The sequence below is a fragment of the Asterias rubens genome, chromosome 1, assembly GCF_902459465.1.
Source record: "Asterias rubens chromosome 1, eAstRub1.3, whole genome shotgun sequence".
Classification (NCBI taxonomy): Eukaryota; Metazoa; Echinodermata; class Asteroidea; order Forcipulatida; family Asteriidae; genus Asterias; species Asterias rubens.
In genome coordinates, this window is record NC_047062.1 from 18,515,955 (window position 1) to 18,526,570 (window position 10,616).

The 10,616-nt window shown below is 35.2% G+C and overlaps 1 protein-coding gene across 1 annotated transcript; it reads right to left on the reverse strand.

Moving 5' to 3' along the window:
* Nucleotides 1–3,075: 3,075 nt before the first annotated feature.
* Nucleotides 3,076–10,465, reverse strand: LOC117294457 (N-acylneuraminate-9-phosphatase-like). The gene is made up of 2 exons (XM_033776868.1): nucleotides 10,373–10,465; nucleotides 3,076–9,588 (listed from the first exon to the last, which is right to left on the reverse strand). Exons 1-2 carry the CDS (start codon nucleotides 10,463–10,465, stop codon nucleotides 8,944–8,946), a joined length of 738 nt encoding a protein of 245 aa, XP_033632759.1. The 3' UTR covers nucleotides 3,076–8,943.
* Between the last annotated feature and the right edge of the window lie 151 nt (nucleotides 10,466–10,616).

Genomic DNA, 10,616 nt, shown 5'->3' on the forward strand with positions numbered 1-10,616 from the left:
TCAAGAGATGAAATTCCAGGCCTGATATCTTTATCCCACAAAGGGAATCCTACTGATGCATTTCTGATGAGCCCATTTGTACATTTACCTGCAATAAACACTGCCTTTAAGCTTCTATCATAAAACATTTACAATGGTAGATGTTATGACTGAACATCAAATAATGATCAATATTAATAGACTAAAGCAGTTGTATTTTCTGTGATGAAATGAATTGAGAAATTCAAAATGTGACCCTCATATAGAAAATAGTAGAAAATAAAAAATAAAGCAAAGAGCTAAGATTTATCATCACACAAAACAAAACAAAAAAATCCAATAAGTTATAAATACATGTATCCAAATCGAAGGGTTTTTGGTCAAAGTTACAACATGCAATCTGTATGAAGCCAAAGTCACATTCAAAGCAGAGGGTGAATTTGACGTCCTACACTCATGGCAAAGGATTCAACCCAGTTCTGTAGTTTCATTGCTGGGAATGTTTGATGCAAACCTCTCTTTTTTGTGTGTCAAAAGTTGCGCCAAACTTGTGCTCACATCAATTTTTATTAACCCATGCTGTAAAAACATTAGTAAACCAACTTTAATTATTACATTTAAATCTAAGTATGCAATCTTTATCTTAGGGTACATCAACCATTACATACTTTTTTTTCTTTCTACTTTTAAGATTTGGCACATTTATAAGTCAAGCCACTTCAGCATTGTAAGTATACAACAAGTTCAGCACAATTTACCAAGATGATTGTGTTTTAAATACAAGGCAAGAATTTCCTACACTAAAAAAAGCTGAGAAATAACAAGCAATATCGGAGGTTTCAAAAACTGACATACCATTAAATACAAAGTAGCAGCTACAGAACACAGTAATGTAGCGTCGTTTGGGTTTCTTTGTGCATTATTCAAATCAACTACTGATTAAAACTCCTGTTGTATACAAGATATGTCCTCATTTTAAATAACAATATATATATATCTTCATAAACACAGCAATACGCTCAAGTAGACCACTTGTATAATATACACTTTTTGATTTAGTTGGAAGTGCTTGTTTTTATGCGACTAATATACAATAATATAGTCACAAGGCACAGAGGTTTACGAACTGGCTTCCACATAACGCACATTACGATGTCTATCATGCATGCATGCAAGGTGTACACTTCACACCACACTTTAAACCAGAGCAACTACGTGCCCCGTGAAGACTTTTAAAGCTTAAAGGTATGCGTGTGACTACAACATCAGAAGAGGCATCAAAATTGAATCAAAAATTGATTTCTGTACCATAATATTAAGCAATTAAGTATTTGTGTTTTTCATTGGTAGAAACCCTTGCAGTTGTTTTCAACCATAAATGTACACAACAAATACTTAAATGCTCGAATATATTTGCCATATTTTGAGACTCAAGGGCTTGCTGTGTTGGACCTTTATCATTCTACAACCTGCATTACATATAGGCTAGATCATTAACAATGCTAACAATATTTTGTTCACTGTGAGCAGTATCGCTAAGAGTTGTAGAATATGTGGCAACAATTCATATAGTTCAAACACTGAATAATTCAAGCACAGCTATAAATGTGTAATAAGACCAATGCACCGATGTAGGTTTATGTCCGATGCTAAATACTATACCAATGTACACAGATAAAGCATCTAAGAATTACTTTTTTTAAAATAGCGCAGAATGGAAATAGTTAATATACACTATGATACTATAAAACTTGTACTGTTCTAGTTAAGTGCACACAGCCGGAAAATGGCAGGTTTCTAAATATTGCTTGGTGCATAGATGCTTATTACGCTCAAATAATGCAGAAGATACACACATCAGGCATTACAAAACTTCCTAAGTACTTATCCTTGAGAAAACTGCTACATGTAATATACTTTGAAAGCCTAGATACAAATCAGGAAAAGATAGCACTTAGTAACTCAAAATTTCAAAGATCAGGCAAGTTACTAGGTTTTTTTTAAGTTAAGAAATTGAAAAGTATTATGCACACAAACTACACAATCATTGACATTAGTCGAGAGTGTTGTTTTTGTCAGCATTTAAAGTTCCAAATTAGAATTGTCTATTTTCACTAATTTTTATGGAAAGTTTCCTCTAAATTTCCCTTTAAAAAAATCGGTCGATTTCAAAAAAGACCACAGTAAATTGTGGTCTTTGAGAACTGCTGCCCTAACAAGACTGATTTATTGTTTTCTTTTCTAAAATTACTCTCAGTACAAAAAACAACCTACCCATATATGGAAAATGAGAAAGTTTAATTTAGTAGGATTTCCGTCACTTTCAAGAGACTTTAAAACATCATCTAATGATTATGAAGTAGGCCTGTACTGAAAAGCTTTTTGAAATATTTGTTAATTGAGATAATTTATTCAGCAGTTTTAAGTCAACCGTCAAAATAATTTTATTATTTTGTAAACCAGTCTCCAAACATTTCATTTTAGAACTCTTATCTACACGTAGTTCTAAGATTACTTTCGTTTTATTTTTCCTTTGAGAATCTCCACTATCCAAAATTGCACAGAGAACCTACATACTTAGAGATCACAAAGAATTTCTTTTAAGGCTAGGCCTTCATCTTAATGTACATGTTGTATTTATACTATTGTAGATTTCTTTGAACTACGAGTACGTGTACACAATGTACAACAAAATTAAAATCCTCACTTCAGGTGTGACCCCTTGCAGACGCGGAATGCTATTATGCAAAAATGTGCGTTAAAGCCATTGGACCCTTTCGGTAAACAGTATTGTCCAAGGCCCACACTTCGTGTATCACAACTTCTATATCAAATAACAAAACTGTGAAAATTTGGGCTTAATCGGTCATCAGAGTCGGGAGAAAATAACGGGAAAACCCACCCTTGTATCCGCGCGTTTCGCCAGGTCATGACATGTGTTTAAAATAAATCCGTAATTCTCGTTAACGAGAATTGATATTGTTTTACTGTTTTCTCAAAAAGTAAAGCATTTCATGGACTAATATTTCAAGAGAAGTATTTCACCACTACCTTCTGTAAACCCTGTAAGTTATTTGTAAATCTGTGAACTTTTTTTTTTTTTTCAGTACCGAAAGGGTCCAATGGCTTTAACCACTTCCACCATTTTGGGGTCGGTCAACTCCCAAAATGGTAGGAAAGAGAGTAGGCGTGTCTTGCAAAGGGATCAATAGATAGTATATATATAATAGATGGATTGCAATAGACATCATTGGCTGCCATCTTTGATGAATAATGCATGCTTGAAGAGCTATCATTGGCTGAACGTCATGCTAGCGCGTACCTGCGTGCACTTTTCCCTTGTTTTACATCAAAAGTGGCGGTCAAAGAAGCGTAATGCAATCCATCTATTCGACTGAAATGTCGGTCTATTTACTGCACCATGTTCTCTGGATGGACCGCGATTAAATTTGGCACAAAATTAAGAGGTTAAAGTGAATACCATAAAGAATAATAAACTTAGTTGATTGGCTGTGGTGCCTACAGTTGAAGTACATTGTAATGAACACATTGTACAATGTGCCTAACCGAGTCCTCATGATAGCATATAATGGAGGTAGTACTGGGTAGTCATTGTGAGATGAAATATTCTCTGATGAATAACAGAAATCTTTATTTTTTTATTAGTTTGAAAACCTTAAACCATTTTCTTGGTTTAAAGGTAGGGTCATAGATTGATTAACTCTCCAAAATTAATTACCATAAAAATGACTTGATGAGAAGCACTGCAGCTGTTGATAGTATAAACTATTTTGAGAAAGGATTCCTTTCAAAATAATGAAGTTTGGAAAATTTGTCACTACAAACATTTGAATCTACATGAATTGTTTTCTAAGATTTCTGAGGGTTGGTGTCCATTTGCAAATGCTGCGAGGGATGTGGTTGCTGTCATATCACTATTGAAGATGGATTCAAAGTTCTTGAGAAAATACTGTGACAGTGTTGTGACGTTTTCTCAGTACGTTGACACTTCATCAGCAGGCATGACAGGTGACTTGTATAGTATTTTTTTTTTTTTTTTTGCCTATAAATCAGCATTACATTGACAAAAACCAATCTATGACACTACCTTTAAAGATGGACATTTTCCAAATGTCTTAGATATTATGAAAGTGTTGAGCAAAAGGTCAGGAAAAATGTACTTATTTGAACCTGTGTACCAGACAAAACCCCTGTAGATGTATTTATAACACAGCTACTGTTGACTGTAAATGCAGCATACATACACCACCAGTGAAGAGCCGCATTTTCCACATTTTCAGTTCACAAAGATCATTATTTGATAATGTGTGAACTAGTAAGGTAGTAGACTTGTGGAAAAGTCATTGGTCTGCCGCGGTGATATAGTCAAGTTGTGGCAGTGCTCTCACGAGATCACTGCTCTCGCGCGACCTGCTGGTTGCCGACTTCTACTCCCCATTAATGGGACCGTAGTTGTGAGAGCAGGGGCCAGCAGTCTCGCGAGAATACCGCGGAAATCGCAGGGAGATTCGAAATAGAGTCGAAACACTATCATCGTGACAGACATTTAACGACTAGTCCACAAGTCTAGTAAGGTAGATAAAGTGTGACCCAAAATCGTCCAACTGTGTTGGAAACTTACTACTATTAAAACCCTCCCAAATAATAATACAAGATAAACTGGAATGGAAAATCGAACCCGAATTGCACAGGCTGAAAAAGGCACCAATTTCAGATGTTTAAAATGCTCACACATAAAACCCTGTTGAAAAATTCATTAATTTCTCTTAAATCAAACAATTCTGATAAAAACCATCCAAAGTCCCATAGAAAAAAAAATCACATTTCAAACTCTAAAAAAAAACAAAAAAACAAAAAAAAACATTCAGTTGATTATGCCTTCTATAAATGTATTGCTACATCGTACCATGTTCATATTATGGTCCCAAATTCCTCCGTGATCCATGGACTCAACAAGTTAAACAAGCCTACTAAATAAATACTCTACAGAGCCTAGGCTTGTCATTCAAAAAACAAAAACAACACAAACATGTAAACAACAAACAATTGAAAGATTGCATAAATAGGTGGATGGTAAACTTTCCAACAGGGACCTACCACAGGGGTCGAAATTGCCAGTAGCTCGCTAGCCCTGGACTACCAGATTTTCAGCCAGGCTACTCATTTATCCAGTTTGATAGCCTGGAGGGCTAGTGGGAAAATAAAACAGTAAATCAACATCACGAACAAAAATGACCTGTGCTGATGAAATTGTAAAATGAAATACTTTCGGTGACCAATTTGTGCCATAACTAAAAACATATTGTGTTTTTCGGGCCACCAAAATCTCATCAGGGCTACTAAAAATTATGGGTTACTATCCCTGCTGACTACCATGAAAATACACTTAATTGACTCTGTACCACCATCTTCTGAAGTAAGCCATACTTATATGCTTGCTTTAGAAGCTACGTACATGCCAAGCAGTTTGCTTGTTTAGCAAATAACTACAGTACATGTACATACCGTATGAGAGTGTTTTAGGTATTCAGACAAACACTGAACTAAGTCCAGTAGACTAACAGTATGAAAGCCTTTATGTAATGTACAACTCAACAAGGAAATATGTCTCATGTAAATTTTCATTTAAAAAATGCACTGGTTGAATTTACAGCACAGTACATCAAGGCACCCACAGCCGTGATGCCATGTGCTTTTGCTGCAGTGCCCTTTGTAAGTTCCATTACAATTTTAAATTGTTCAAATAGAAGTGTCCCTTACAAGAGGAAAATTGCTGTTCCCCTTTAAGAATGAATTTCAAGGCCTGGCACATTTACATCAGGGCTAGAAATTAACACTAGACTGCAGGGCCTAGGCCAGTGCTTTTAGCATTGGGCCAGTAAAATGAAGAACGCACAAGCCTGGTGGTTTTGTTGTTTTTGATCGACTAAACCAGTTGTGTAATATCTTCTTTGTAAAAAATGTTCTCAGTTAATCTGATATTTTAATTGTGTGTCAAAGTACTGTTTAAAATGGGAACAAAGACCCTTATATTGCAATTAGAATATCACAGTAAATAATCCACCCATTTTCCCCCTGAAAAAAAAAATACATTAACAAAAAACAAATGAAAAAGTAACATTTGAAAAAACCTGGAAAAAAAAAACCAACACATACAATTTTACATATTAAGCAGACACTCAAAAAGACATCTCAGAATGCATACCGACAGAAAGATGATTTGTTAACATCAAAACAACACACTTCAACTGTTAAGTTCAGTGATTTTGTCGTTGCATAAATTTGTTTTTGAGATTTTAGTTCTTGATCAACGGTTGTTTTCATTTTAATCAGCATTCATGTATCAGGAACAATAATTATAGTTCAAATAACACCTGCTTTTTATGTTTTGTGATCTGAAAGTAAGTTGTAATTTCATAGGCACTTGGATTGTCCAATTTTGCTTATAAAAAAACCCTAAATTAAACAACTCTTTTTTTTAAATTTGATTGATGATTAAGATTGTCTGTGATTGTCTGTGCTTGTATGTAGTCTGTATGGCGGCAAGATATTCTTTGAAATATTAGTTTGACTTTTTTTATTAGGGATAAGTTGACTCTACACTGTAAAATGTATGAATACAAAATACACTGTGTATCACAAATGTATGCACAGGACGTATGCACATGTACAACACATACATGCAGACCATGACAAGCATGAACACAGAGTACACACCAGTGTCCAATTTCAAAAATTGCATAAAACACAAAAACTTGCTAAGCACATGAAAACATTGCATAGCAAAAACAAGTTACCATCCAACAATCCATTAAGTTAAAATCGTTGTGATTGGTTCCCTTATCAATTCTTTGCTTAGCAAATAAATTAAATCAGTATTTTTGGCCAGACAAATTTATGAAATTTGGCCTGGCTGTCATGTAACCTCCAAATTGTACAGGAAGGACAGGTCATGGACAGGTCATGGCGATTGTTCATTTGTTTGTAACATGAACAGTGTAATAAGAATACAAGCAACTACACTGTACATTGTGCAGTCTTAAAACTCACTGTTTCGTTTGTTTGCATCAAAGCACACAGCATGGAACATGTATTGTTCTGTGCATCCTTGACCAAGGGTGCTACATGTATATCACAGTATACATGTACATGTAGGATAAAATGGCAGAAAACATCAGAGGTACAGGAATGTGCAATATATAATTATTTGGACTGGTCTGTACTACAGGCTGTACTTGTACAAACATCGTAGGCACAATGCGCATAATATGTACATTCAACCTGACAACATACTTGACTGTTCAGCACAAACAATTTCTTACACTAATGTCATAGAGTTTCCTAACTGTAGAAATCAGGTACCTACAGGCAATACTGCATCACACAGTATGTAACATACCATAACTTCAAACATCTTCATGGCTCATGGCTCTTCATGAACACAAAACTATGCTCTCACAGTTTGTGTTAAAGGTATACACTCCACAACCGAAGTGTGAAGTTTCAGTGACTATGCAAGTCATTAATTAAACACGTGAATATTCAACATGTAAGGACACACAACCAAAACATACGGACATACAAAATACAAAGTGTCAGAGGCAATAAATATGTGTACTTAAAAAAAACAAAAAAAAAACAAGCACAACAAAAAGTCCCATGGATCAATTGAAAACTAAACACTGAACAGTGTATTGACTCATTGGGAGAGGAATTAAAAAACGTCATTGATTTCAGTACAAGCATCTAAGCATAACTTTTTTTCCTGCCAGACCACAGTTACACTTATACTTCAGATTTCATTAGACTCTGTACAAAAATATCGTTGTTATTAAGTATTTTTTAAAGAATTTCAGTCATTATTTGTTTGATTTTTCATCCTCTTCTTCCTTACAAGTAATTTCTCCTGGCAGTGCAACTTTATCGTATTGTACATTTCCTTTTTGCACTGCGAGCACATTGCACAAACTCACACACATATTTTTTTGGTAAATATTTGCGTTAGCTAAACTGGCTGAAAGTTGGAATGCCTTTTTTCCCGTTTAGACATTTTGTCGGGCAACATTCTCTGGAAATATTTGAATTGAAGGAAATGCATTAACCAACAGCCAGGTTCTATAATTAATTTATAATTGAGATAATTTATATCTTGAGATAGTTAGTACATGTAGGTGGGTCAACAGCAACAAAAATAATGTTTTCAAAAAATACTTTTTTTTCTACTAACACATTACTTTGTTCTGTTCTTGTCAAAGCCTCTAGTTTTCTGCCGATAATAGTATCTACACCCCGATCTCAACTGAAAAATTTCATTTGGGGATTTTTTTAGTTTGTTGTTTGTCAAATCAAAATAAATATAAACTGAACCAATGGTATCTGAGGTTTGTCCATACTCATGACCTGACATTAAAACAGTCACAATTGTCTGCTTAATGCGCAGGACACTAAAATGAAACTCCCAAGATTCCACAACCCCACATGCGTGTGTAGTGGTTTGTGACCTGTCATGCATCATAAACCGCACAATGCTAAAAAATCAGATCAAATGAAATCCAAAGTAAAATATAGATAAGTTTGAGTTTGTCTTTGCTATTTAAATTTTGTTTAAAGTTGCCACCATGCCATACAAGCCGATTTGAAAGCAACCAATTCCAATCTACACAAAGAAAAAACACTTTTAATTTTTCACATAATCTTATTTGGAGATAGAAAGACACGATTAGAGAATTAATGTAAAAATGAATAGTCCCTTTTTTCATTCAGTGCAGTTGGTTGCCTTTAAGTTGTCTAAATTTTGGAGAACAGTTTGCGAGGTGAAAGATACATTGGGAAATCAAAGTTAACTACATGGTATAATAAATAAATCTGAATGTTTGAGATCGGGGTAGAGAAAACATCACCAACCTACATAAAATGTATTTTGCATGCATAGATTGTAAAAATTTACTGAGATAGGGAGGCGATACCATTGATGTCATCTAGTACCATCTCTAAGTCTAGGACTGAGGCAATACTGTACGTTGGACTTGGAAAGTAGATCTCTTTGTTCTGTCGCTGAGGGTCGATCCACACTGTTGCCCGGCAACCGGAATCAAGGCCTCCCTGTATGTCAGTGCTGAGGCAGTCGCCGACCATGATACACTCCTCTGGTGTCGCTGATAGCATCTCAAAGGCCGTCTCGAAGATGGAGATATCTGGCTTGGGATGAGGCTGCTCGCCACTCACTATGATGCCATCAAAGTACTTGTCGGCTCCGCACTTCGCCATCTTCTCTCTCTGTATTCCAGATGGTCCATTAGTCATGAGGAGCAACTTGTAATCCTTGCATAAGCGGGCGAGCAATTTCTTCACGTCCTCGCTGAAGGTCATGTGCTCTAGGCGGCCTGTCATCCAAGTACGGTAGAGCAGGTATGCAGCATCTTTTGGATGGCAACTGTTCAGCGCTCGCTGCCACAGCTCAGTGCGCCATTCTGCAACAGGTATGATTTCGTTGGGATCTTTCTCTGCCTCAACGAGGTACTTCCTAAATGCCCTGACTACATCATCAGCGTCAACATCAGGGAACTGTGAAACCAGGACTTTCTTCACCTAGTATCCGAAAAAAGAGAGATGAATACGGTGGCTTATATTTCGGGCGGCTTACATTGACACGTAAAGTAAGCTTCACCCTTCAGCAATTTTTACTAAAACTAAATAGGCAAAGTTCGCTTACTTCAATCTGTCAATAGTTTTTTTATTTTATTAATCGGAACTATTGAAGTTTCTTATTCTAGTTAGAACTGTAACTGCCTTAAAATATTACAATAATGAATACATAATACTAATAGTATTTTATTAGTAATACTAAATAGTATAGAGACATCATCTTTCACTTTGTTTTAAAAACAAATTTATGAGCATGAGAAACTATGTGAACAAAGCTTTGGATTCCCGAGTCTGGTCAGTCGGCACTACCAGGAATGAAAATATTTTGTTAATCGTTATTTTTTTAAATTAAATTAAATATTTCTCAATCAAACACACCGACTACCACCTTGATTTGTTTTTATCATCTTCTTCAAAAAACTTATTTAGTAAAGTGTGATATAATGCTAAAATTGACAAGTGTCATGATATTATAGAATTAAATTTCACAAATTTATAAACAGTAAAAAAATGTACTTTCCTTACAGCGCCCCCAACGTTATGTTTGTTATGTTGTGCATATCATACGCGTATACTTTTCTTTTGTTTTACTTTATTTTGATTGAACTTTGCGTTCCAGACTTCGTCAGGTCCGTAAAGTTTAAAAGCTATTTATATACAAATGGAGGTGTATTTACAAATGAATCCTGCAAAAAACATTATTGTATTTATCAAAGTTATATATTACCTCTTTAAAAGCAAAAGTATCGGCGTTTCTTGTGTCAATTAGCGTGTTATCTAGATCGAAAATGATCGCCAACACTTTCTGGGTGGCCGCCATGTTGGAAGATTACCCACAATTCCAAGAACGCGAATACCAAAAATACAAGCTCCCTCCATTTATTGTTTTGGGGGGTTCTGAATTATGTGTTAAGTTGTGTTGACATTTAAATATTCAAATGAAATACGTTTTGGGAAGATTATTTTAGTTA

Bases quoted from the DNA above. Each gene is read 5' to 3' on its own strand.
- LOC117294457 (XM_033776868.1), bottom strand. From the start codon at position 10,465: ATGGCGGCCACCCAGAAAGTGTTGGCGATCATTTTCGATCTAGATAAC. The intron at 9,589-10,372 runs GTAATATATAAC...TTCGGATACTAG, and splicing joins ATACTTTTGCTTTTAAAGAG to GTGAAGAAAGTCCTGGTTTC.